At 38.2% G+C, this 25695-nt stretch overlaps 1 protein-coding gene across 3 annotated transcripts; it reads right to left on the bottom strand.

The window, feature by feature from the left end:
* On the bottom strand, positions 1-25671 carry WARS1 (tryptophanyl-tRNA synthetase 1). 3 transcript variants are annotated; one of them, XM_062627958.1, is made up of 12 exons: positions 25544-25671; positions 23486-23541; positions 18564-18780; positions 17250-17457; positions 11006-11114; positions 10012-10131; positions 9413-9595; positions 8028-8128; positions 6648-6760; positions 5384-5557; positions 2366-2506; positions 1-466 (listed from the first exon to the last, which is right to left on the bottom strand). In XM_062627958.1, exons 3-12 carry the CDS (start codon positions 18675-18677, stop codon positions 308-310), a joined length of 1422 nt encoding a protein of 473 aa, XP_062483942.1. In that variant the 5' UTR covers positions 18678-18780; positions 23486-23541; positions 25544-25671; the 3' UTR covers positions 1-307. The 3 variants fall into 3 exon arrangements, with proteins under 3 accessions (XP_062483942.1, XP_062483941.1, XP_062483944.1); XM_062627957.1 differs by having other exon boundaries at positions 25452-25544; XM_062627960.1 differs by lacking the exons at positions 23486-23541; positions 25544-25671 and adding an exon at positions 25452-25535.
* Between the last annotated feature and the right edge of the window lie 24 nt (positions 25672-25695).

The raw sequence follows: 25695 nt of genomic DNA on the forward strand, positions 1-25695 counted from the left end.
TTTTATCATCAAAATGGAACTTTTATTTTATATTTTCAACATGAAATACAATAAAATAACAATGTGCTGAAAGACATGCTTTTCTGCAAGATTGGGCAATTCTAGCTTGTGTATTCTGATTTTAAATAGATACAAGTTCCTATTTTAAACTTTTCCTGTACTCTGACATACACGTTAATTAACACATTAACAGCAGTATTTATAAAGCACTGATTGCAGGCTGTACATAACTAGGGAGTGATGACATACAACAGAAGACAACAGTTATTCTTGGTTTTATCAGGTGATAAGTTACATACACATTTCTTCAAAATTCAAAAGCCAGCTTCCGTGGAGTCATGAACTGCTTCACGATTTCATCTGTGACATGCTTCCGTCTCTCTTGATGAGCTGCTATCAAGGGCTGCAGTGTTTCAATGAGTACCTTCTTCAGCTCCCCCGTGAGCAATTCCCCACTTGTGTATGCCTGTCAAGGAAGCGTTGATTGCTAAATATGGTGCCATATGGAAAAAGACTCATGACAAGTATTGCTTTAAGAGCCTGGCCCTAGCAAATACAGATTTGGATGTCTTAAAAATAGGCACATGCCTTAGAAGACTATATGGCATCACTTTGAAGATGTAACTTGCAAAATTGCTTGTTGCCTTCTGAAAGATTAAGGCAGCTGTGCAATTTCATATGTGAAAAGTTATATGGACTAAATAAGGTACATCCACAAGAATTTAACTGGGAAATCCTGTAATTATTTGAAAGAAAAGGTGTATTTTTCACTCCAGAATCCCAGTTCAAAAAAAGTCACCTTAAGCTTTTTTTGCAATAAGTACAAATTCTCACTTTTTTTTTTTTTCCTCACTTCATTTAGGTATGAGATCAGATGTGATTAAAATATCCTTTTTATAGCAAAGACACTCAGAATCTGTGTTCACACTAGCAGTCAGGTTCACAGCTGGGAACTCATTCAGTTCCTGTGATATTGGAAATATACTTAGCTAAAAGCACAGGCTAACTGCTGACAGGTTCAGCCCTGGTCAACCTTGGCTGGGGCAGTTCAGCTATGATATGAAATGGCAATCTTACCTTCTCTTGCCATTAAGCCATTTGTAATACCAATTCAAGCTGTAATTGTTGCTGATGCTTACTCAGCAACAGTAAAATATGGATAACAACAATGAGCTGAACTGTAACTTCAGTGGTGGTTTTTGGGTTGTGGTTTTGATTTTTCTGTTATAAAAACACCAATATTGCTTTCTCTGGAAGCTACTTCTGGTACCATACCTGAAACAGCCCCACTAATGCCAGTATAAGCAGTTACTTCATGTTTTCTAATCTGGTTCTGGGCTAACATTGCAGCAAGCTGCTAGTGGTGGTCTAGGCTTTGTGCTCTGTTGCAGTTAGGCTGATAATGTTGCAGTGGCTGGAGACTAATGGCAAACAGTTCATTAAGTCAAATGTGCTCCAGATTTCCATAAGAAATTGATGATGATCTGCATAGGGATTAGCAGCTATCCAACCCTGCTCTTGTGTGGAATTTATATAAAATAATATAAATATACCAGAGGGCTGGAGAAGAATCTGCAGTTGTTGACTTTCTCATAGCTGTTCCCAAAGCTGCCAAACCTTTGAGCAACCTGGTCTACTGAAAGGTGTCCCCACCTGCGGCAGGTGGGTTGGAACTAGATGATCTTTAAGGTCCCTTCTAACTCAAACCATTCTGTGATTCTATGAAACCAATGTGACATGGGTACTTTCAACTGTGGATACTGCCTTCCAGAGAATGCTTACTGCCTAGTATTGATGACAAACATACAGCTGAAGGAAGTGTAGTATCTTGCTACCAACCCCTGGGGACGTAAGTCTGCCAGATAGGTTTAAGGAAAATGCCACTTACATGAAGCATTTTTTTCTTGGGAACAGAGAATCAATTCCTCATAGCTACTGCATTTCTTGTGATAAGAAAACACCCAAAATCCTAGCAAGTTCAGCTGTGAAGCTTTCGTACTTTTGCACAGTATATTGGTACATTGCACCTAAGGAACAGGCAGAGTGCATTATACAATAAAAACAACACTAATCCTAAGGTGGCTTCATTTGAAAGGTAGGGGAGATGTTCTACACAGTGTTGGAGATCTTTATGAAAACACTAGGAGTTTATTTATTTTTTTATTTATTAATTTTTAAGAAGAGATAGATTGGCCTGTGATAAAGAACACTGCAAACAAATACAGATATTGAGACTTGCAAGGGCTGGAGAGTGCAAGAGTAACACCACAACTACCTTTGTGCAGCAAGTTCACAGGAGGACTTGGTTACAGCTTTGTCCTTACAATAAGGAATGAATAATATTATTGTCAACTTGGTTACTTACCTGCTTCAGTTGTTCAAGCCTGTCATCATCTTCTAGGAAGAAAGTCAGGTACATAAAAGACACGTCAACATCACAGTTACCTCCGTACTTCCTATGCTCTTCAATGGTATCTCTGCCTCCTGAGAAGGCATGCTTGTTAATCTGAAACAACATAAAGATTTTATGGTATAATTTCTCCTAAATTATGCACTGCTCTATTGTAAACAGAGGTGTATCATGATCCTCAAAATTCTATACTAAGGACAAGCTGAAGGGTGAAGGGTGGTGCAAGTTAATGCAGAGCCTCAGGACCAACACAGGGAGGCAAAAGGTCATTAGAATACAAAGACAAAAATGGCTACATATATATTCCTCAGACTGCATAATCAGAATGAAAATAAAGCAAAATTAAAAATAATCCACCCAAGATTTAATCAAAAAAGTTTTAAGTCCCTTTTGCTGAAGCAGTTGTCTCTCGGATAGAATTTGCGCTTACAGGAAATGTACTTCATGTAAAGAAAAATTAGATATTCACTTCATCAAGAAATTAATTTTGAAAGACATGAAGAAGGCATGGAGAATTTTGAAGAAATCCTAGAGAGAACCTTGGCTCCTTCTCTTTTCAGTGAAAAGGAAAATAAGAGGAAGAGAAGTTAAAGATTACAAGTCTGGCTAGAATGGCTAAAATCAGAAAATGCCTAATTGTTCAGTATGAAAATGGAATACTTCCTTCCTCTCTCCCCTCTCTTTCTAAGCATAGATTCCCATGGGCAGATGAACTGCACTGGTGAATACACCTACTTGCTAATCCCATTCCCAGTAAATTCAGAAGCCACTAGCGTATTTTAAAACTTTACACATGTATAGAGTTCTCAGAGCATGCTAATCTTCCTCCAAATTTAAAGAAAATAAATTGCCAGAAAAGGAAGAAAAGTATTTCTCAACCATAAGTGGAGTTTTCATTTGGCTCTTGTATCTTTTCAGATATCACCATCAAGCAGCCAAGAGACACACATACATCTGAAGTAGATTTTTTTTTTCAGTTCTGGTACCTAGGAGCTGTTATGCATTTACAATTTCTGAACACTCTTACTATCTGGATGACTGTCTAGTGCTTTTTTGAATCCTTCTAACCACCACATTACAGATGATGTTGTGGCAACGAATTCCATAAAAAAATGATGCGCTGATGAGTATCTTCAGAAAATGAACTGCCATCTGCCACATCACATCTATTCTTATATTGCAGGACAGCCTGAAGATCTGTCTCAGTATCTGTAAAACTAAGTTTTTACATATTATTTTGCACTTGCCTCTCTCTCCTCTACTAGACTTTTGAAAGCCTTGGTATGAAATCTTTTCTATCATTCATCTCTACAGTTTGCCTTCTTATTAAAGGGAGAGGAATTAAACACAATATGCCAGGTGAAGACACACTGTTGTTTTATATGAAGCGTTTTCTACATGAATTTCAAGTTTATTTTTTACATATTCTGGCACTTAGTCTTTGACTGAAAGTTTCAACGATTTATTTATAATGATGAACTGACCTTTTCCCTGAATTAGTACAGACAGAATCTAAATAACACTTTCTAGGAAATCAAATAATTGAGCTGTAATTTGGTGCTGATAGGTGCAATAAGAATAGTTTATTATAATGTTGACATTTATCTCCTTGGATTTCCCAGAAGCTTCTCAGCCTTTCTCAGTATCTAGTTTGTTTTCCATCCACTATTACCTGTTAAGTTTTTGAACATCATTACTTTATTTGCCATAACGATATTTGATCTTTCACTCCGGCTCTATTTCCATAAAGATTTGTTTATGACAAGCTTCAGAAGCTGAAATAAATCTCAGTTTGTCCTCTGTTACTCAATACTTGCCATTATGTTCAGAATTTTTTCTTTATAGCTTTTACACTCCAAGTAGCTAGAATTATTTTTTATTTTTCCAACTAGTTTAAATATACCAGAAATAGGACTTATTAACTGGACACAGGGCATCTTGGATCTTTTTGCAGATTACTAGCTACTTGCCAGGTAAAGAATGGAAGAATATTACCAACATTGACACTAACAGTGTATCCTCTATTCAGAAATTACAGTTTTATTTAAAAGGCAACTCTGTAACTGTGCAAATAAACTGGAGTTATTATAATCCAAACACATGAAGAATTCCAATTCTTCAAAACAGTTCTGTTTAATCAGTTTCTTCATAAGATAATGAATCATTACAAGATGGCTGTAGAAGAATCTGAGCCACCATGGGTTCATCAACCATAAGAGAACCAATCCAAGCCCACCCAGTAAAACAGCATACACATCTTTCTTGTTCTGACAGTTACTTAATGTCTAGTTATCATGCCTATATAAATCCTTTTGCAAAGACTGATTTATATTTGTGTTTTTTAAATACCACAACACAGGTGGACTTCTGCCAAACTAGATGTACTTTCCCTTGAGCTTGAAAAAATACTCATAATATACTCAGGAGAAAATACCCCTTCTAAATCTTAGGTGAAATTCAACACAGTATTTGTTTGTCAATTGGAGTGCATGGCAGCAGCAGATCCCCAGGTAGCAGGAAAAGCCTAACCTGTGTTGTAACTCACACTGTGCAACACTTGGTGCTCCCAGCATGGAGAGGCAGTCAATAGAAAGAGCTGTTTATTAGATTTATATCATGGCTTGTCAGATTTCAAAACTATGGCAACATTATTTTCAGAGCAGGAACCTCCACAGCTCTTATTCTTACACCACTGTTATGCAGACATCAGAAAAATAAACATGATGTTTTGTCCATTATTCTAGCTAATGTTTGTACTGTTTGACTAATTGGCAAGGCAAAAGGATATATTTCATAGGCTAGTTAAATTTGCGTAACTCAGTCAATTCCTGAGGAGGATTTGCCATGAAATGTATGGGAAAAAGGATTCAGATATGTTTGAAGATAACATTAGAAAACTGTCATTGTAACCATGAGGACCACCATTCATTTTTGTTATAAAGCTTTTAACTCTCAGGTTTTGTAGGTCCTTACCTTTGTCTTGATTTGTTTGGGTGTATCTGTGAGGAAGATGGAGGAGTTAGGGTCACTAGCACTCATTTTTGTCTGTGCTCCTTGTAGGGCTGGGAAGAAGACTGAATGCAGTAAGGCTGGCTTAGGTTGTCCAATTCTAGGTGCTACATCCCGGGTCATTCTAAAATAAGGATCCTAGAACAACCATCAATAAAAATACAGAATAAAGCTGAAAAATGTAATGTAAAAGCTGACTACTGCAGACTCCTTAAGGCTTTAGCAGGTGGTCTCAAAAAAAACCCAAACCCAAAACAAAAACCCCAAACCCCAATATTTTCCAGAATCTACTTCCAATCCAATTCATCCAGAGGAACAAACAAACAAAATCTATTTTTTCCATCTCCATAGTTTTGTTATACACATTGATTCCCCCAACTAATAGGCATATTAACAAAGATTTACATGAATTCCAATAGTTGTGAGAACTATGCTTAGTATACCAGCAGATGGATGAAGACTAAGATGCAAGCTTTCTCTCAAAGTCTTTTAAGAACCAGCACAAAATCTGAAATAAATCAGTGATCAAGCTGGCAGTGCTGTGCTGATGATCTGACTTAAACCAATTATAATATTAGTACATAATATTGTGGCTGATGAGCATAATTACGTCACTGACCCTGTGACTAAAATAGCTAAATATTCAGACAGTGCAGACTTTGATTCCTAGAAACAATACTTATTTAAAGTAATGGCACTACCACTGTCATTTGTAGTTGATGTTCTTCCAGTCTCTCTATATAGATCTAAATTGTCAAGGTTCTGCAGCCTTTTTGGCAAACTACTTCAATGCCTCTTTATACTTACTGATAGAAGATTTTTCCCTATGGTTCGATATAAATCTCTTGTGTTGCAAGTTGAGCTCATTAAGTCTTGTCCCAATTACCACAGAGGTGGCCAAAGATTCTTCCTAGACCCATGTCAGTAAACTTCTGCATAAATTTTAGTGTCTTTGCTTTCACAGGTTTCAGCTCACGGTGAAATGGGCTGAGATCAAGAAAGATCCAAGACTGGCAAGAATGAGTAATGCACAAATACAGATAGCTGGCTTAAGCCTTCATATTTGTCAGCACACAGCACAACATACTTCTAGCTCTTCCAGCTTCTGCCCCAGAAAGGTGCTTGCAGGAATGTTTTACAGATGTTCCACCATACCACCATGAAGCTTGAATTGTACATCATAAAAACAAGTCCATGAAAAGCAAAATAAGTAATACGATTTTCTTACCTGATCGATAGCACATGGGATAAGACACTGAATGTTCTCCTTGCCATTGAATATCTGTGGAAATGATGAACTGAAGGATGGAGCGGCTTGAATAGCAGGAAAGCTGATCTTTCCTAGGAAAGAGTATATTTGGAAAAGCTAAGCAGCCAATACAAGCAATGATAAATAGAGATAACATTTTGAAATATGTCAAATGCACAAGTAAATCATTCAGATACTCAGTTGAACACCAACAGCTATCTTTCTCAAGCAGTCTTGCCTTATCTGAGGGAATCTTTTAATCTTTACCTTCTATGTTGTCAAAAACCTTCAAAGTAACATAGAAACTAATGAAAAGAGGCAGGCTGTGATCACAAACGTTTCAGAAAAGGTTCATCAGCACATAATCTCTTCATCATTGAACTATCTACCCTCCCCAGAAATTCAGCTGACTACATCATCAGCCTGAGCTGCTCTTTTTTTCTTTTAACTCTTTGTGAGAATGACTCTAGAGCTACTTATTAGGCAAGTTCGGCTCCAAGATCTTAGAATCATTGCTATATGCATGCTATGTTTATGAAGCATCTCAGATATGCCTAGTTTTCTTTTTTATACAGTGCTTAGTCACAAGGTGCCCAAGATACTTCCTTGATCAAAATCCTCTTGGAAAGAAAGCAAAGGGCAGATTTTTTCAAACACATAATGAAGTCATTATCACAATACCAACTTTTATTAGAGCATGTTTAAAACAAGCAGGAATCTGTTGCTCGGTTACAGTGAAGCCTAAAAGCTGTCACTGGCCTAATTACTGGTCAAAGAACGACGTTAGTGCTCAGGACACCAAGGTTTTAATGCCATATTTGACTTTTTTTTGGCCAATGTTACAGAAACCTGCAATTGCAGTGAAATAACTGGAAGACAGAGTTACTCGGAACCTTGATAATTAGGCTTTTGAGCACTCCTTAACTTTTTTCATACATGCATATGCATGCATGTGTGTATTAATATGAAAGAGAAAAGCTTCTATATAAATCTGGCATAAAAATTTCTAGGAGGCATACTTGACTATAACTCCATTATTAAAAAAAAAAACAAAACCAAAAAAAAAACCAACCACCAAGGGAAAAGAACAGTTCTCTACCTTGGGGATTCAACATTGGTCTTTTGTATTTTGCTGTTACTAAGGCTGAAAAAGTAGCTATCAATCACACTAGAAATTTCACTGTAAATTGTTTTCGATATTGAGGGAACCACAATAAAACCCTTTTAGAAAAGCCTAGAGAAATGGATCTTCTTGCTTTTTCTATCCATTTCATGATACTAATCTCTTTAAATTATTACTTAAATAGTGCCACAGAGAGTGAAAGCAATCATCACTTCCAGTAACCCATTATTTCCTACCAATGCAATCACTGTCTGTAAAGCCAAAGATTCCTTTCACTTGGTTAAATGTAACATGCTTCTGAACTTTGACAACATTTTTGTAGAATCCAGTACTTGTCCTGTGAGAAATAAAGTAGAAAAATAAAATGAAAAGAGCAGAAAACTGCAGGCAGAAACTATAAGATAAGAATGTCAAAAACCCTGCAGGATTAAATCTGTTTCAGATTTTCTGTGGCCCACTGAGATAATAATTACAGAATTATTTACAAACAAGAACTTTATTCCTTGAAAGTTTAATTTATTCTTCCCTCCCCTCAACATTTACTGCAAACATTTTTTGTCACAATTAACTAGGCAGTTAACCCAGAAACACTTTGATTTGGAAATGGTGCCAAAATGCCTCACAGAACCTGAAGTTTACTTATCCTTATGCTTCTCTGTGAACTAAGGCAACCTGAATGGATTATGTCTTCTGTGTTGCTTGGCATCCCCAGTGTGTATCCCATACAGGACACTGCATTTTGTCAAAGTAATAGTAGCTCAAATCCTCCAAATTCTTGTTTTCTACAGGCTAAGTTCCCTGCTTGTATTTCCAAACCAAAAAATAGCTCAGCAGCTTCTTCCTTTTTTATTTCTGCTGAGGAGCTGAAGCAAAGAAACAGCGATTCTGTTATTCAGCCTTATTCAGCCATAGGGCAGATCTGTGTTAACGACACTTTTCTAAGGCAAGAAAAATCACAGGAGTTAAAGGAAGAAAAGCTGCTTTGTAGGTTCCACATTCTGGGGCTGTATGTTATACAGTTCATCTCTAAAATATACACTCTCTCATCCAAGTCTTTAGGGAAGCTCATTTCCCCACATGGTATAACAAAGCCCATAACTCTGGTTCTGAACTCTTGTCATAAAACTTATTCCTTCTGAGAAGGCAGTTCCAATAGACACTTCTTTTTCTTAAATCTTCATTAAACTTTACTCAAAGTCCAAATAATAATCTTGCACGCTCTATTATTAAATTAATTAACCACAGTTGCTGAAATGCCCTTTGTTAACACAGATAAAGTGGAAGCACGCCACAAAGATTTGGATACAATGTTAAATCAATCTGGAGGTTTCTTGGAGGTTTAACTATTTTCACAATTTAGCTGGTTTAATATGTTTTTCATAATTTAAATTTAAGCATTGCACACAAAAGTATTTTTTCATATGTTATACAGGAGAATGACAATACTATATACACAAAATATTAGACAGCCAAAAAATTAATTATGTTTCTATTGTAAGTATTGTAAAACTTGTCTTGAAGCTTTCAAATTTAGACACATTTATCAAAACATTGCTGGCTGTCAAAGTTTGACAGAAAATAAAGGCATTTCTTCATTAGAGCCCTAAAGATTGATACTTACCCCAAATAGTCTAAATCAGAAAATATAAAGGTTTTATTGATGTCAAAACCACATGCAATGATGTCTTTTGCATTTTCTTTAGCATACTCATATGCCTTCTCAGTTGTCATGTCCTTCCATAGATATTTCTCATCATCAGTTAACTGTATAACTAAGGGAACATCAAATACTTCTTGCAGCCACCTAATAAAAGCAGGAAGATTTTATCACAAAGTAAGTTAAAATGAAAACGTTAAGTCATGCAAATAAAATATTTTTATACATTGAAAAAGAAGTGTATAAAGAGGCCTGTTTCTCCTCTTTGTATGCATATGCAGTTGTTGATGTGAACAGAAACCGCATTATAGAGCAATGTTACCAAGTCTCACCACAAACTCATTTTTAAGAAGAGCAGAAATTCTAAGGGATGCCACAGGGCTAAGAGTGCAAGGAATAGGGCTTCATGGCAACATAGGGATAATGATAATTTTAATGAAAAGGTAAGACTGCATTGTTTAAGTTCATTAATATTCAGCTCACGTAAGGAGTTCCATAAACCATGGTCAGTATTTCCTTAGGAAAAAATGTTTTGATTAACACACATAGTAGAAATAACTCACTTTGTGAACACAAATGGGATAAGATGACCAACATGCATTGCCTGAGAGGACGGCCCTCTGCCTGTATAAAGGTAAAAGGACTTCTTATTTTCATAAGCATCAAGGATTTGGTCCATATCTCTAAAGAAAAAACAGAGAAAACAGATGCAACTCTTCAGGAAGAAACATCACAGCAAAAAGCTTCTATTCAAAATCTGACTGCTTCTGAGGCCAAACACACTTATAAATAAAATATGGTATGTTAAATGTCCTAGAAACAAAAGGGTTTTGTTTGTTCATTTTTTAATTTATGTATTGTCACCTTCAGACTTCATGAAAATGAAGAAAAAAAGAAATTAAAAATCAATATTTAAATTTAAATAGAAAATGGATAACTTTTGGAGTTACTTAATTGGATAATAATTTCTAAAGCCTAATTAAAAGAGCCAGAATAATTTCTCAAGTAGGTTCAAACAACCAGCTTGAAATGGTATCTGGTGGAGGCTATGCCCTGTATCCTACTTAGGCACTTAGCTGAAATGTGCTAGCTGCCATGTGTGCTAACAATTAAACAGTGTAGATGACTGGCAGACTGGTGCTTAAGATTATTCCTTGAGTCTTTTTTATATAACAATACAGATGCACAAGTCCCAACAGGCCATGTCAACCCTTGCTTAAATCAGCACTGACACCATATGAGCCCTTAAGTTCACTGCTAGAACAACGCTTTTGTCTGGCTGCTAACATCACAGAATCAAATGAAACCTGTACAAAGCAAAGATCCTGTGCACACTTCTTGAATTTGGGATTAGTGAGGACACATCAGAAACAAATGCAACCAGGGGTTTCAAATGCTGACAGTGGAAATCTGCAGTAGTTGCTAACTTCAAATGACAGAGTTGGTTTTCCTTGTTATAGAAGAACATAGCCTTTTGCTAGTCACAGGTTTCCTCCCAAAAATGCTCACAGAAAGTCTAATAGGACCTCTCTGAATGCTAAACCAACAAAAACTCACCTGTGAGAAAAAAAGATTCCTCTACGTAGAAAGCGGTGAGGTTTTTGCCCAATAGCTCTTTCTATTCGATTGATCAGGTCAGTGTCAATTTTACTGCTGCCAAACCGAACTATAATCATAAAATGTAAAAAAAATTAAAGCACACTTGCAACCAGATTTTGCATCACCAAGAACATACCGATGCAGCCTAGATTAAAAAGAACATCTTCACATCTCAGGTAAAAAGGCTGGATTTTCCTGATTCTTCCCTGAAGTCCCAGTAGTTATCCATCCCCAGAAATAACTCTATGCTAGGAGACCCAAACCATTCACAACGTGTAGTACTGTTCTATCCATTACTGATTATAATTGCAGTCTCCTTACAGATGAAGTATTGATATTCAGCACAAAAAATATTACAAAGAAACATATTTAGGTCAATAACATGGCCTAAGTAAGCCATAGGATAAAAGTAGCTGTGAGGCTCTAAATGTCCCTCTGTTGATGTCTGATTTTTCACTTTTTTTATTTGTCAACCCCAAATGCTCTTCTGCAAACTTAATTCTGCTTTCATATGGATATGATTACAGACACTGCTCCCCTCAAGAGGCTTAAAAAGGTAATGCATAATACTCTTAATGGCAACCAAGCAGAAGTTGTTACTCGGTGGTTCAGGAAATCAGCTGATTAATAAAACAATATTTTCAGATGTAGTCATTTCATTCAAAAAAGGTTTTGACAGAGTGGAATAACAGTATTTTTTCCTATTCCAAACTGAACTGGGGAAGCCTTTTATTTCTTCAGTAAAGTTTCCTATACTCCAGTCACATTTCTTGGACCCTAACAAGCGGATCAATGCTTTGTGATTTGGATTTGATAAACATTTGATAAAGTCAAGACAACAATCTACTCTTTGCTACTACTGCGGTCCATGCAGCATTGGAACAATTTGCACTTTTAATTACTGGAAATGCCAAAGTATCCAAGAGAACAAAACAGACTCTGGATGTAAAGATAACATTTTATATGCACAAAATATCTAAATCTCTCTCTTATTAAAGAGAGACTGCGCTGGCAAATTCCATGGTTATAAGACACACACCCACATGGGAGAAGCACTTCAGGTCTTCCTCACTATAACAGAAAACAATCATTCCACAGGGACATATCACTGACACTTGATAGATTTCAAATATCTTGACAGTTTCCTAAGGAAATTGGAAACAGAGAAATTAATTTTAAACCATTCATTATGCAGCTAGTAAATTACGGCTTACAGAACTACTTAGCTCTGCTCTGTTGAAAACAGCATATTCCTAAGTTTTCAATTATTATTTCTTGGTTTTTTTTTTCCAAGCCAAAACCCAGTGACATTAAAAGCCTTCCTGCAAGAACACTGTCATTAACAAAAATAACAATTATTGTATTTATAATTATTAATACTTGTTGAACAGGTAGGCTTCTAATGTTACATCCTAGCACATGGCAACAATCCCCAGCTGGACAGTGCAATGGTTTACATCACTGGACAACAGAGAGACAGACTGATTCTAGCTGGAGGCAGAGCTCTCTACTTGTGCTGGTTACCCAATGTACTACAAATCATTTTACAAAGAAAATTAACCCACTGGGGGAGCAAGGAATATTAAGCACATTGGTGTAATTTGAAAGTAAATATTCAGATACAACTTGTGTATTACAGTAGACTAGAGAAATTTCTTCCCCAGAAAAGGGAAAGAGACCTTTGATCCCTTTACAGCAGAGGTTCTCTAAGAACAACTTGGAGGCTACTTTAAGGCTTTACATACATCTCAAAACAAACTATTTAAAACCATGACCATCCTAATCATTGTGACTGCAGTGCTCCCTAGGGATTATGAGGGATGGGACAGAAGAATCAGACCAATATGTACCCTAGGGCACTGCAATGCAGAGAAGCTCTGAGCACAGGGAATTCCTCTTCTACACTCCGGCTGACAATGGGGATCTGTGTTTAAGTTTGTTACAGGAACTGTTTTTTTTTAATTTTGTTATATGAACAACCTTTCACAAACAAAAATCACAATCCCCACTGAAATACTCAGTTTTGACAGAAGTGTGATAATGTACCCAATTTGAACATCAACCTGGAGGTATGCACTTTTGCTGTTCCAGACCCTCTCTATCCATTTAATTTTCTTAGAGAATTACTGGTTTTGCATGGCATTAATATAAGGCTTTGCATATGCAATTAAATTTTAAGTTAGTAGGAATTAATTTCTAAATAGGAGGGAAAACTAGGAATATTATATAGAATGGTTTGGGTTGGAAGGGACCTTTTAAGGTCATCAGTCCAAGCCTCCCTGCATTAAACAGGGACATCTTCAACTAGATCAGGTTGCTCAGAGCCATGTCCAGCTCGACCTTGAATGTTTCTAGGGATGTGGCATCTACAGGTTGCTCTCTTGGCAACCTGACCCAGTGTTTTCATAACCCATACTGTAAAGTCTTTCTTCCTTATATCTAAATCTACCCTCTTTTAGTTTAAAACCATTGCCCCTTGTATTGCTACAAACCTTGCTAAAAGGTTTGTCCCCATCTTTCTTGTAAGCCTCCTTTAAGTACTGAGAGGCCACAATAAGGTCTCCCTGGAGCCCTTCTTTTCTCCATGCTGAACAACCCAACTCTCTCAGCCTGTCTTCATAGAAGTGCTCCAGCCCTCTGATCATCTTTGTGGCCCCTCTGGACCTGCTCCATTTCTTTCCTGTTCTGAGGGCTCCAGAGCTGACGAATTACTCTAGAAGGTGGTCTCACTAGAGTGTAGTGGAGGGGCAGAATCACCTCCCTCTACCTGCTGGCCACATTTTTGATGGAGCCCAGGATACGGTTGGCTTTTGGGGCTGTGAGCTCACATTGCAGGCTCATGTACAGCATTTCATTCACCAGTACCACCAAGTTCTTCTCTTCAGGCCTATTGTCAATTCCTTCATCCCTCAACCTGTCTTGATACTGCAGGCTGCCTAACGCAGGTGCAGGACCTTGGCCTTGTTGAACCTCATGAGGTTCATGTAGGCCCACTTCTTGAGCTTGTCCAGGTCCCTCAGGCATGCCAACCACACCACTCAGCTTGGTGTCTATACCATTATCCAATGGCAAATGAGTTCTTGCTTAGAATTGTTCATTCACTCCAGATGAATCAAGCAGGGTATCATACTGACCCATTAAAATAAATGTAACTAAAAAAGACAAATGCTGATACATGGTTCAGCAACCACTGCTTTAATTCATATGTTTTCCAAGCATTATCACATCTGTTTGTCCTAAGCAAACCTTAATTACTGAATTAATTTCTTTCTAGCAAATAAAAGGCATTACAAAATGGCAAACTAATTATAATCTGGATGAATGCTAAAAAGAGAACAAATGAACACGAAAATGTTTGATTCAGCAGAACAATAGCAGCTGGTAAGAGGCTAATCTCACAGAAACAGAAAACATAAGGTTAATGAGCTAGCCACCCCAGAAATATTTGTATATTGCGATGGAAAGTGGTTAAAAAGTCTCTGATATATAGAGCACTTCACTGGAAATGCCTAAATATCTTCATTAAACAAACATTCACAGGCTGCACAACTCCCATTTCTTTGCCCATCTTCATCTTCCTGGTTAAAAAATAGGGTAATTTTTTCCTACCTATTTCCTCTCATGAAGGTGTTCAAAACATTTTAGGCTTTCTATCCACTAAGAATCTGATTTCCTAAACAGCTTCTGACAAGGACATAGTCTCTACTCCTTAACAAACCTTAAAAAAATTCTTAGCATGCTTTTGATCTCTAGTGTTTTTACACTAGCGTTTTACTAGCTTTTACCAAAAGATAGCTTTCAACTTGCTGTATGTAAGAAGTCCTGAGACCTGTCATATTCAATGGCATATTTGCATTTTCTGAAAATTTATTGTGTACTTTTCCTCTTTGCCATTGCCATATTATATTTGCATACAGGAAACTAATACCCTACTATTTGTTATACAGTAACTTTACTGATCAGGCCAGTACAGACAGAACAGTCACAGCAACTGGGAGAGGCTCCTGGGGCTGGAAATGCCACTCCCACCTTAAAGAAGGGCAAGAAGAAGGAATTGTGGAACTACAGGCTGGCCAGCCTCACCTCAATCTCTGGGAATGTGATGGAGCAAATAATCCTGGAAACCACTCCCAAACATTATTAAAGACATGAAGATGACTGGGAGTAGTCAGCATGGATTTATGAATGCAAAATCATGCCAGATCAACCTAATAGCCTTCTGTGATATGACTAGCCTAGTACATGAGGCAAGAACAGTGGATATTTTTTATCTCAACTTTAGTAAGGCTTTTGACACCATCTCCCTTCTCATTCTCATAGCTAACTCGTGAAGTCTGGACCAGATAAGTGGATGGTAAAGTGAATTGAAAATTGGCTGAACTGCCAAACTCAAAGGATTGTGACCAGCAGCACAAAATCCAGCTGGAGCCCAACATTATTTGTGTACCCAATAGTATTGGCTACTGGGAATAAAACTATTTAACATCTTCATTAATGATGTGGATGATGGGATAGAGTACACCCTCAGCAAGTTTGTGGATATCGCCCAATATTGGGAGGGGTAATTGATACAACAGATGGTCGTGTTGCCAGTCAGAATGACCTTGGCAGGCTGGAGAAATTGCTGACAAGAATTTAATGAAGTTCAACAAAAGAGAACACAAAGTCCTGAACTTGGGGAGGAATAATGCCATACACTCGTACAGGCAGGGGGCCAACTGACTGGAAAGCTTGGCACAGAAGGACCTTAGGGTCCTGATAAGATGGAATTGAACATAAACCAACAATGCAGTTTTGTGACATTGGAAAGTCAAACGCTTTATGTGTTGCTTTAGGAACAGCACTGCCACAATGTCAAGGGAGGTGATCCTCCCCCCCTACTCAGCACTGATGAGACATATCTGGAGCACTGGATCCAGTTCTGAGCTCCAGCTTAAAAAGGACACCCAAAGTGAATCCAGCAAAGGGCCATAAGGATGAAGAGCATGGAGCATCTGTTGTATGAGGAGAGGCTGAGAGAGCTGGGATTGCTAAGCCTGGGGAAGAGAAGGTTCAGGTGGGGTCTTATCAGTATGTGTAAGTATGTGATTAGGGGAGGTGTGGGGAGTGAAGAAGACAGCACCAGCCTGTTCTCAGTGATGCCCAGTGAAAGGCCAAGGGGCAATGGGCACTATATGAAATAAAGGAAATTTCATTTAAACATATGAAAAAACTCCATATTGTGTATATAGTCAAATACTGGAACAGGCTGCCCAGGAAAATCATGGAATCTCCAACCTTTGAGATAATAAAATTCCTACTGGACGGGGTCCTAAGCAACCTATTTCAGTTGACTCTGAGGCTGGGGGCTGACTAGACAACCTGCAAAAAATTCCCTGGCAACTAACTGCTATCACTTGCAATATTCAGCTCACTGAATTACCAGCATGGTTGATAATATCACACACAAATCTCTCTCATTCACCTCTCTGCCCTCTGCTCAAACAAACAAAACAAAAATTCTATGGATGTTCATGTTCAGTGCTTAGCTAACAGAAACTTTCTTCCCAAAATACCTTCAGGCTGTTTTGCTGTGCAAACATACACTTAAGTGCATCTAGGATAATCATTTGAGAAAAATATCCCTTTCAATGACATAGTGCTTTTAGCACTTTTCTTCTGTTTGAGTAAACACAAGAACACTGGCAACTTTCTGTGGTAAATAAACAGATTTTAGGTAGCACAAAAATATCCTTTATTGTAAGATCTATCAGATGTCTATTTCTTGGCCAATATCTTTTATTATTATTTTAAGATGGGGAGGAAGAAGAGGAGGTTTATCAATAACGAGCAGTAACTGTTTCACCACCTGAAATTGCTAGGCTAGCATTCTCTGACAAATTTCCAACACATCACTTGAACAAACAAAATGACTCATCCACCAAATTCCCCAATCTGCTAGTACTGTAAGTAAAAACCCTTAACCTAACCCACCATTCTAGGGTAGATCAAAAGTTCATACATACACACACGTACACAAACAATTACTGGGAAGAAGGGCATTGCTGTCAGGCTTTAACATGGCTTTAGAGAACTGATTTACAGTGACATCATGATAGTCATGATGGTTTTGATCAGGACTTTTTGTGATCCCTTGCTGTATTTATGATCATTAGGATCACTTAGCTTAAATTCCTTAGTAGCAGTAAAGAAAGAGTTGTACCTATGAGTTTATCATAATCCACGCCTTTAGCATTTGAAGTCTGCACTGTCCAGGGGTCCACAAAATCTTCATCCTCTTCTTTAGTTGTTCCATTGCTTATTAATACAAGATCTCTTGGAGGCAAGCCTGCTTGATAATCTTGTCCTGTTGCTGATTTATATGACAGTTTTAACGATAATAGCATCCTCACTGCTGCATCAATTTCATCCTGAATAAAGGGAAAAAAACCTGTTTGCCTTGACATACTTAGGATAGGTAATTACATTAATGTCCTACCTAACCTTTTAAAATCCTGCATCCATGCTTTGACTTTAACTGCATTATTCATAAACTCTAAATTTTTATTTACATGTTTGCAGCGTTACTACCAAAGGCAAAAAAAAAGTAGCAGGTAACCATTTCTTACTTCACAGAATTTAGAGCATCACTACTGCCAATATATTTAAAGCACCATTGTCTCACTTTTCAATTTCTGCCTGACGGAAAAAGAAAATGCTTCCTCTCTTTTCAGGGGTATAACAAATTTAACATTTTAAGCACAAATTACTAAGATACATAAACATAACTTCTTGTCTAATTTAATTTAAAATGCTTTTAGTGGCTCACCTTAAAACTGTTCATTAAAATTAACTGACAAATTTTAAGAAAAACTAGAAAAAAAATTTCTTCACAACTTCCATGGTTATGACCTTTTAAATTCAAGACTATTGTAATATTTCATACAGGCAATAAATAATAGATAATACAAATATATAAATACTTGACTCCCAGTTTTCAAGGCTTACTCCCACAGGCAATATATTAAGAAAGCCCGTATTAAAACTGAACTCTCTTTGCCAACATAGCGATGACAGAACAGGGAACTTGAAATTAATGGCAAATTACTAAATTAATTAAATGAGATTAAGCAGGGATTGTCAGTACAGTTACAGAAAGGCATATTTACTAGTATGTACAAATACAACTGAAGAAGAAGATTTTAATGAAGCATCTAAAACCACTGAAAAATGCGAATGACACAAATTTTACTTGAAAACCAAATACTCTGAATCCTGTCACAGCATGCCAAGTGGCTAAAGCAGACTTCTAAGCCTATGACTTTCTTTTCTTAATTCAGGAATAAAAAGTGCTCTTGCTAGTGACTACCTTGCTCCAGGTATGGCTATAGTTCACAAAATGGACATAAATGCTTTTAAAAAGATTTTTTTCTTACTGCAATACAAAAAAAGATCTTAGAACAATCATATTCTTCAGCATTCTTAAAGGCAGACCTAACTTGGAAAAGGATGGGTTCAAAACATGAAAGAAAAATACCTTTGGTGCTTTTCCTGCTTTCAGTGCTCTGACTTTCTCTCCTTGTTCAGTTACTCTTTCAAACAGCTGGAGCGGACTGAGAGATTTCAAATCACAGTTTGGACTATCAGCCATTTTGCCAGACTGCAAAAGACTTGCTTATTTACAATTCAAGTAAATTTATTGTCTTCCAATTCTTTGGCTTGTAGATTCCAAACAGCAGCAACAACAAGGAAAACTGTAAGGCAAAAAACAGTGTATTTTATTCTTTTGTGTTTATCTTGCCAACTAGAAGAACAGAATAAGAATACAAAAACTATATTGACCTAATTCTGTTCATATCAGATAGATAAATGTGGAGGCATCAACACAATAAGCTTCAATTTCACACAGAAATGGACCAAGACTGACAAGAGTATCCAATAAATTTAGAGATCACTCTTAATGTTGTCTGTTTTTAACACAAGAACACCTTTTCAAAGACAAACTCTTGCCAAAAGGAAAAATAATTAAATACATTATGATTTAGAGCATTGCAGAACAGTTGGTAGAGGTTATCCCATTCCCAATTAGTTAATGGTTTTGCACTACTTGATATCCTGTCAAATTCTGAATGATGAGATTTTTATGACTGTCATATGGAATTTTGCCTTAATATATGTAATGTAGTACTTCAGCTCAAAGAAAGATATGCAAGAGAAAAGCTTAGTCATCTTTACTGCTTTCCTCTAGAGGTTACAAAACACATTGATTATTAGCGAGAAATACTGCTTTCCAAAGAGTCCTTGGGTACGCAACGGGCTATAAATTTAAGGAACTATTTTGTTTCTCAGCAGAGCATAGGAAAAATCAGAGGAGGTGGCTTAGATGATGAGATAGCCAAGAATAATAACACAGCAGCCTTCCTATGTCCAACATATACACCTTGTTCATTGGAGTTTCTTAGCACAGAGCATTCCCATGATTCCACAAATGGGCTTTCCTTCCAGGCTAATATCATTGTACATATTAACAATAACACCATCTCAAAGTTTCTTACCAGTCTAGTAATTAACAGTGACTGAGACTTCGGTAAACTACAACTGCATAGTTTACAGTACACTAACAGAGAAAGTACAGGAAGTTAAATAATGCTGTTTTGTTAAGTAAGCACACTTAACATACTTACATAAAACATACTTAAAGCATAAACATACTTAAACTTACTTAACACAAACATACTTAAAGTGTAATGTTTTCTTATCAAAAGCATTAAAATGATTTTCACTCTACCTCAGAAATACCTTGATCTTTTCCCATCAGTTGTAATCTAAAATGTTATAAAGAGCTCTGCTGTACTTAAGTTTAATGAATACACTGAACACCTCTTAGTAATATCCAAGACACAAACGCCTGTAACGTGGATTGCATTGAATTAACTCATACTTTACTACATATGCCTCCCATAAAGGCTGGCACAGCAGTTACTGGTATCCCAGAAATTTCTTCCTCTAATGTTTCTGAGGTTATCTGATAAACTGCCTTCAGATGACCTCTGATCTAAAAATAGAGTTTTATTTACGTCTAAGAAATCCAGTGAACATTAGTAACCTGCCAGGAATAAAAATTCATTTCAACTGCAAAAGAAGAACTAATTATCTTTAAAAGCCCTTATTTTCAGAAATTATTCATGCTCAGCAGCTCTCTACAAAATGATGACTTCTTTAGAACTACAGATGCTCTAAATAATTTCTTTCATAAAAATTCAAGCATCATACTGTTTAAGTATTCATAACTGAGGATAAACAAGCGTTAACTTGATAGGCAAAGAGAATTTTAAAACCATTATGGTTCTGGTTATAGTGAGCTTGCCATATTTACACAGAAGAAAATAAGTGTTAAAAATGGGTAAGGAGAACACCATCTGTCAGAAAAACAACATTGTAAGTAATCTTGGGTTTAGCAGTAGCCGTCAATTTTTCTCCTTCTTGGTAGCTGGTGCAGCGCTGTGTTTTGACTTTCAGCCTGGGAACAGTGCTGATAATACCGATGTTTTCAGTTGTTGCTAAGTAATGTTTACCCTGACTGAGGACTTTGTGAGTCTCATGCTCTGCCAGGGAGGAGGGGAAGCTGGGAGGAAGCAGAGACGGGACACCTGACCCAAGCTAGCCAAAGAGGTATTCCATACCACAGCACGTCATGCCTGGGGTGGGGGTAACTGGGAGTTACCCAGAAGGACACAGTGTCTTCTGGGTCGGACTTGTTTCTCGGTGGGTGGTATTGTATTCTTTTCCCTTCTTATTTTCTCTTATCATTGTTGTCATTGGGGGTAGCGGTGGCAATTTGTGTTGTACATTGTTTGCTGGACTGGTCTTGTCTCAACCCGTGGGAGTTGCACTTTTTCGATTCGCCTCCCCATCCTTCCGGGAGCGAGGAAGGGAAAGCCCCTGGGGCAGGGGGCCTTGATTGCTTCCAGCCCGGCACCCCTCACTGGGAGTGAGTGAACAAGCTGGCTGGCTAGGGTTTAAAAAACGACATCATCGTTTAACCCCAGACAAGACCCAAACCTGACTCTGCTTAACTCCTGAAATCAGTCGTGGGCAAAATACACTCTGTATGTGTGCCAACATGGTGATCCCCATCACGATCAGCAAACAAGTCTCAACAGCATTAAAAGGCCATTCAAAAAATTCAAAACTCTCAAATGATGCTGTAAATGATCTGGGGGGAGGACTGGGAGGGTAAAAGAATGTCTCCTTCACAGGTTGACCACCCGAGAAGGAGAAAAAAGATGTGTAATTGCTAAGCACTTTTATTATATACCTCCCAAAGTATAAAGTTGGTGACCACACTGGGAACATAAGCCAGATCAGTTTCACGATCAATGATTCTATTGTATTACAAGTCATTACCATAAAGTACAATGGGACAAAAACCTTAGCCCAAGCCCCACACTTGAAAAACACTAATACAGCAAATACCGGATGGAGGTACGATATACTGAAACTGTGAGATCAAGAGGAACAACCTTGAGAGCCAATAAATCAGCATTGTGACGAGTGACTATTAATCTGGACAGATCTGTTGTTATCTCAACCCTTTGGGCCCCACGCTGGGCGCCAAAAAAGAACTGTCGTGGTTTAAACCCTAGCCAGACAGCTTGTTCACTCACTCCCAGTGAGTGGTGCCAGGCTAGAAGCAATCAAGCCCGCCCACCCCCCCCACCCCTCCCCGGGGGCTCTCCTCTTCCCCGCTCCCGGAAGGATGGGGAGGAGAATCGAAAAAGTGCAACTCCCACGGGTTGAGACAAGACCAGTCCAGCAAACAATGTACAACACAAATCACCACCACTATGACCAACGACAACAATGGCAAGAGAAAATAACAAGGGAAGAAAATACAATACCACCCGCCGAGAAACGAGTCAGACCCAGAAGACCCCATGTCCTTCTGGGTAACTCCCAGTTACCCCCACCCCAGGCATGATGTGCTGTGGTATGGAATACCTCTTTGGCTAGCTTGGGTCAGGTGTCCTGTCTCTGCTTCCTCCTGGCTTCCCCTCCTCCCTGGCAGAGCATGAGACTCACAAAGTCCTCGGTCCTGGTAAATATCACTTAGCAACAACTGAAAACATCGGTATTATCAGCACTGTTCCCAGGCTGAAAGTCAAAACACAGCGCTGCACCAGCTACCAAGAAGGAGAAAAATTGACGGCTACTGCTAAACCCAGGACATAAGTGAAACTGCAACTATCTCAGATGAATCCATTTGGGATGAACATACCATAATAACAAAGTACATAGAGAAGCACAGAGAGAATTTTAAAAGAATTTCATAAACTATTAAAATGAGGTAACAGTGCAGATCCTAGTGACAAAAGTACATTTTCCATGAAAACTATCACTGCAAGTTGTCCAGTGTTGTGAAGTGCTGCCTCACAAACTGATGTGGTCAATTTCTGCAATCACCCAAGCTACTGTATAGCTTTTTTACCTGAGGAAAGTGATGTCATCTTAATTCATAAATTTATGCTTATTTTACCCGCACTGTATTCAGACATGATAGCAACAAATGCAACAAAAGGTAACTGAATTCTGAGTTGCAAACAGCAGGGTGTTGGAGTATTCGCTGTCATGGCATGGTTTAGTGGTGGACTTGGCAGTCCTGGGGTAAAGGTCAGACTTAATGACCTTAAAGGTCTTTTCCAATCTAGTTGAGTCTATGATTCTATGCCCACATCTATGAAGGAAGAACTCTGTGCCCATGTAAAGTCCTACTGACTTGTAAAGGATTATGTCTCTCTGGAGACACTCCCTAGCATATTATGAATCCATTGCTATGCATGGAGCATGACTAGACTGAGTTACAAGTTACATACATAAGTGACTCATATAAGCTGTTAATAAAAATACATATTCATTTGGCTCCCTTTTCCCAGAATTAAAATAGAAGGAACAAAAGCATATAGCAGTTGCATTAGTTGTTCACCAGTATTTCAAAGCCTTCCTTCTACAAAAACAATCAGCCTAATCACAACCTTGGTTATATTTACACAGTATATATTTAAAGGCTGTAAAAAGACTTCACCTGCCTAGAAAACTTACACAGGTTGATTTGGTAACTTGCTGGCTACCAAAACATATCTGCCATTAAGGCTTTGTTTGTCAGACAGCTGTGGCATTCCCAGATTTGAGCTTCAGTTTCATACCCCAAGAAAGCTAAAAAGCATATCTGTCCACTTACTAATTTAATTCACTTTGTCTATTAACATTGACACCATATTGGGCTGACATAATTGACTAAAATAAGACTAACATATTATCAGTAATACTTATGTATTACTTAGTTTTTAACCTAATCTCGATCCTTTCAAGTTTGATTATTTGCAATTTGACAGCATTATTCTGCAGAGGTAATCTGAAGCATATAAACAATTCTCTGATGTATTCCTGCAGTTTACTTACATTCTTTTATTTGGATACTAGCGTTTTCCTCTTTTTCATGAGCACAAGATATTTAACTGGAAAACAGTAAATTTATATTAGAAAATGTTTATGAAGAATTACACCCTTTCTGTAAGAATATGCCAGTTATATTTACTGGCTTCAAATTTTACAAAATAGAATAAAGTAAATAAGAATTAACCTTTGGTGGAGAACAAATTGTGATTTGGTGTTTTAGCTTAATTTCTGAACGCACACTGTTACTGACAGATTGCATCTGCTCAGAAAGGCTGAAATGGCAGAGTTGAAACTGAGCACATATAGTGGAGAGTGGTGAAAGAGAAAGACTCTTTAAAGATTTTGGAATATTAGGGATTTAAGCTGAGCAAAGTATCACAAAATACGGTGCATTTTCATTAAGAAGCAGCAAAAGTTATCTAGTCACTGCAACAAGAGATATTATGATTACAGAATGTAAAAGATATTGACTGCTACATAAAACTTACCTCTTTTTACCTCAGTACTGTCATTACTTGCTGATGGAATTCAAGCCAGGAATTCAGTAATATGGAATAGGTCTATATCTTTTGAAATCCATAACTGCAATTGTGAACTGCTTACAAGAACATTTGGATATTCTGCACTTTATCAGGGCTTTTTTTCTTGCCCTCTTATTGATATTATAAAAGCCAGCAGTTAGATACTGCTGGTTTTAGACACATGCGTCTAACATATAGACACAGTATTTAATTGCTGTGTTAGACACATTAGATACTGTATGCCCACATTAGATATTGTATGCAGACAGATATGGAAGGAAAAAATGATACATGAGAACCTGAGAATGGACTACTAGGATATTCAGGACCAGGGTCTTAAATGAACTTAAACGCCTCAGCACAGTTTCACAGTGTGAACTTAAAAGCCAAGAATTGTGTGCTTTTTATATTTATGCAATGCATAGTAACTTGTACGGGGCACTGCTCTTGCGACTGTTTCAGAACATTAGATCATCACGAGACAAAATAATATCTCAAAAATAATCCTTGGCATAGATATCAGAAAACAACTATGTCCTCCTCTCTTTCCAGCTGGGTGACAATCACAGTTCTATGATAATTCTCACTGTTTCTTATCTGATTTGGTAAGTTAGAGACCAGAGAATCAAAGAACAGGGCTTCACGTTATGCTAAGAAAAGCTTTTTCATGACAAACATTTCATAAAAGAGAACAGCAATACAGAAGTCCTGAAAAGATTTTCATGATGAATGAAAGAATGCAAATTTAAGTCTGACAGCACTTATGTTCCCGAAAACTGTCCTGCCTCCTGGAAATAAAAAATGAAAACTGAAATTAAAGCAGCTAGTATGCACACAGATGTGAGAAATATACCGTAAGTACTCCAAAACAGGCTGCATTTTATAGCAGCCCTACCTTCCCAGCCATGGCAATCATCAGCTTCTGTATGAAAACACTAAAGTGTGCAAGGCGATTTCCTGAGATGATAATATGGCCACTCAACCACTCTAATCTTTAGGAAGTCCAATATGAATCTCTACTACCCCACAACTGTTAACAGCCAAGTTCTTGTGCAGGGATGGTCATGCATGACATTAACCAGCAAGCTAATGTTTCTAACCTGCCAACCCTTCTCTACCACACACGCCTGCCCGGCCAAAGCAAAGGTCCCCGCCTGCTTGGGCTGGGCCGCATTTTCCAGTGACCAGAAACCCCGGTCCCCGTCGCTCGCCAGGGAAAAGGGCTTTTTCTACTGCCGCACCGGAGACGTAGCCACGGGGGCTGCGACCACGCAGGGAGCGCAGGAAAGAGCCCTCAAGCATTACGGACGTGCCGCGGAGAGAAGGTGCCCAGCAGAGAATCCCGCTCCCAGCACACCGTATTGGCCACGAGGCCGCAATAACCGCCCCGAGAGCCCCTCTCCCGCCCGGGTGTCTCGCCCAAGCCCCAGGCCTGGCCCTGCGCTCACCTCCCGCCGGAGCACAGCCAGACCCGACTGCACTCAACTCAACTCTTCCCTGTCACTGCCATTGCATCACCCCCCACCGGCGCGGCACTCACCCCTCCCGGCTGGGAAACGCATGCCCGCGGAACCATTGCTTCCCACTGTCTTTCTACTTTCTAGAGTCACCAACTAAACGACCCCCCTCTACATCGCCCACAACGGTGGTAGAAGAGCTCTTATACGCACAGACAACCGCAAACTAACCCCT

This window comes from Pezoporus occidentalis, unplaced genomic scaffold (genome assembly GCF_034315485.1).
Source record: "Pezoporus occidentalis ecotype Australia unplaced genomic scaffold, CSIRO_AGI_Poc_V1 ctg31, whole genome shotgun sequence".
Taxonomy (NCBI): Eukaryota; Metazoa; Chordata; class Aves; order Psittaciformes; family Psittacidae; genus Pezoporus; species Pezoporus occidentalis.

What these genes read in the sequence shown, in the direction of transcription:
- WARS1 (XM_062627958.1), bottom strand. Translation starts at nt 18,677, where the DNA reads ATGGCTGATAGTCCAAACTGTGATTTGAAATCTCTCAGTCCGCTCCAG. An exon ending in TCCCATGTGCTATCGATCAG is followed by an intron (nt 5,558 to 6,647) that starts GTAAGAAAATCG and finishes TGGTTGTTCTAG; the next exon opens with GATCCTTATTTTAGAATGAC. An exon ending in CCAAACAAATCAAGACAAAG is followed by an intron (nt 2,507 to 5,383) that starts GTAAGGACCTAC and finishes ATGTTGTTTCAG; the next exon opens with ATTAACAAGCATGCCTTCTC.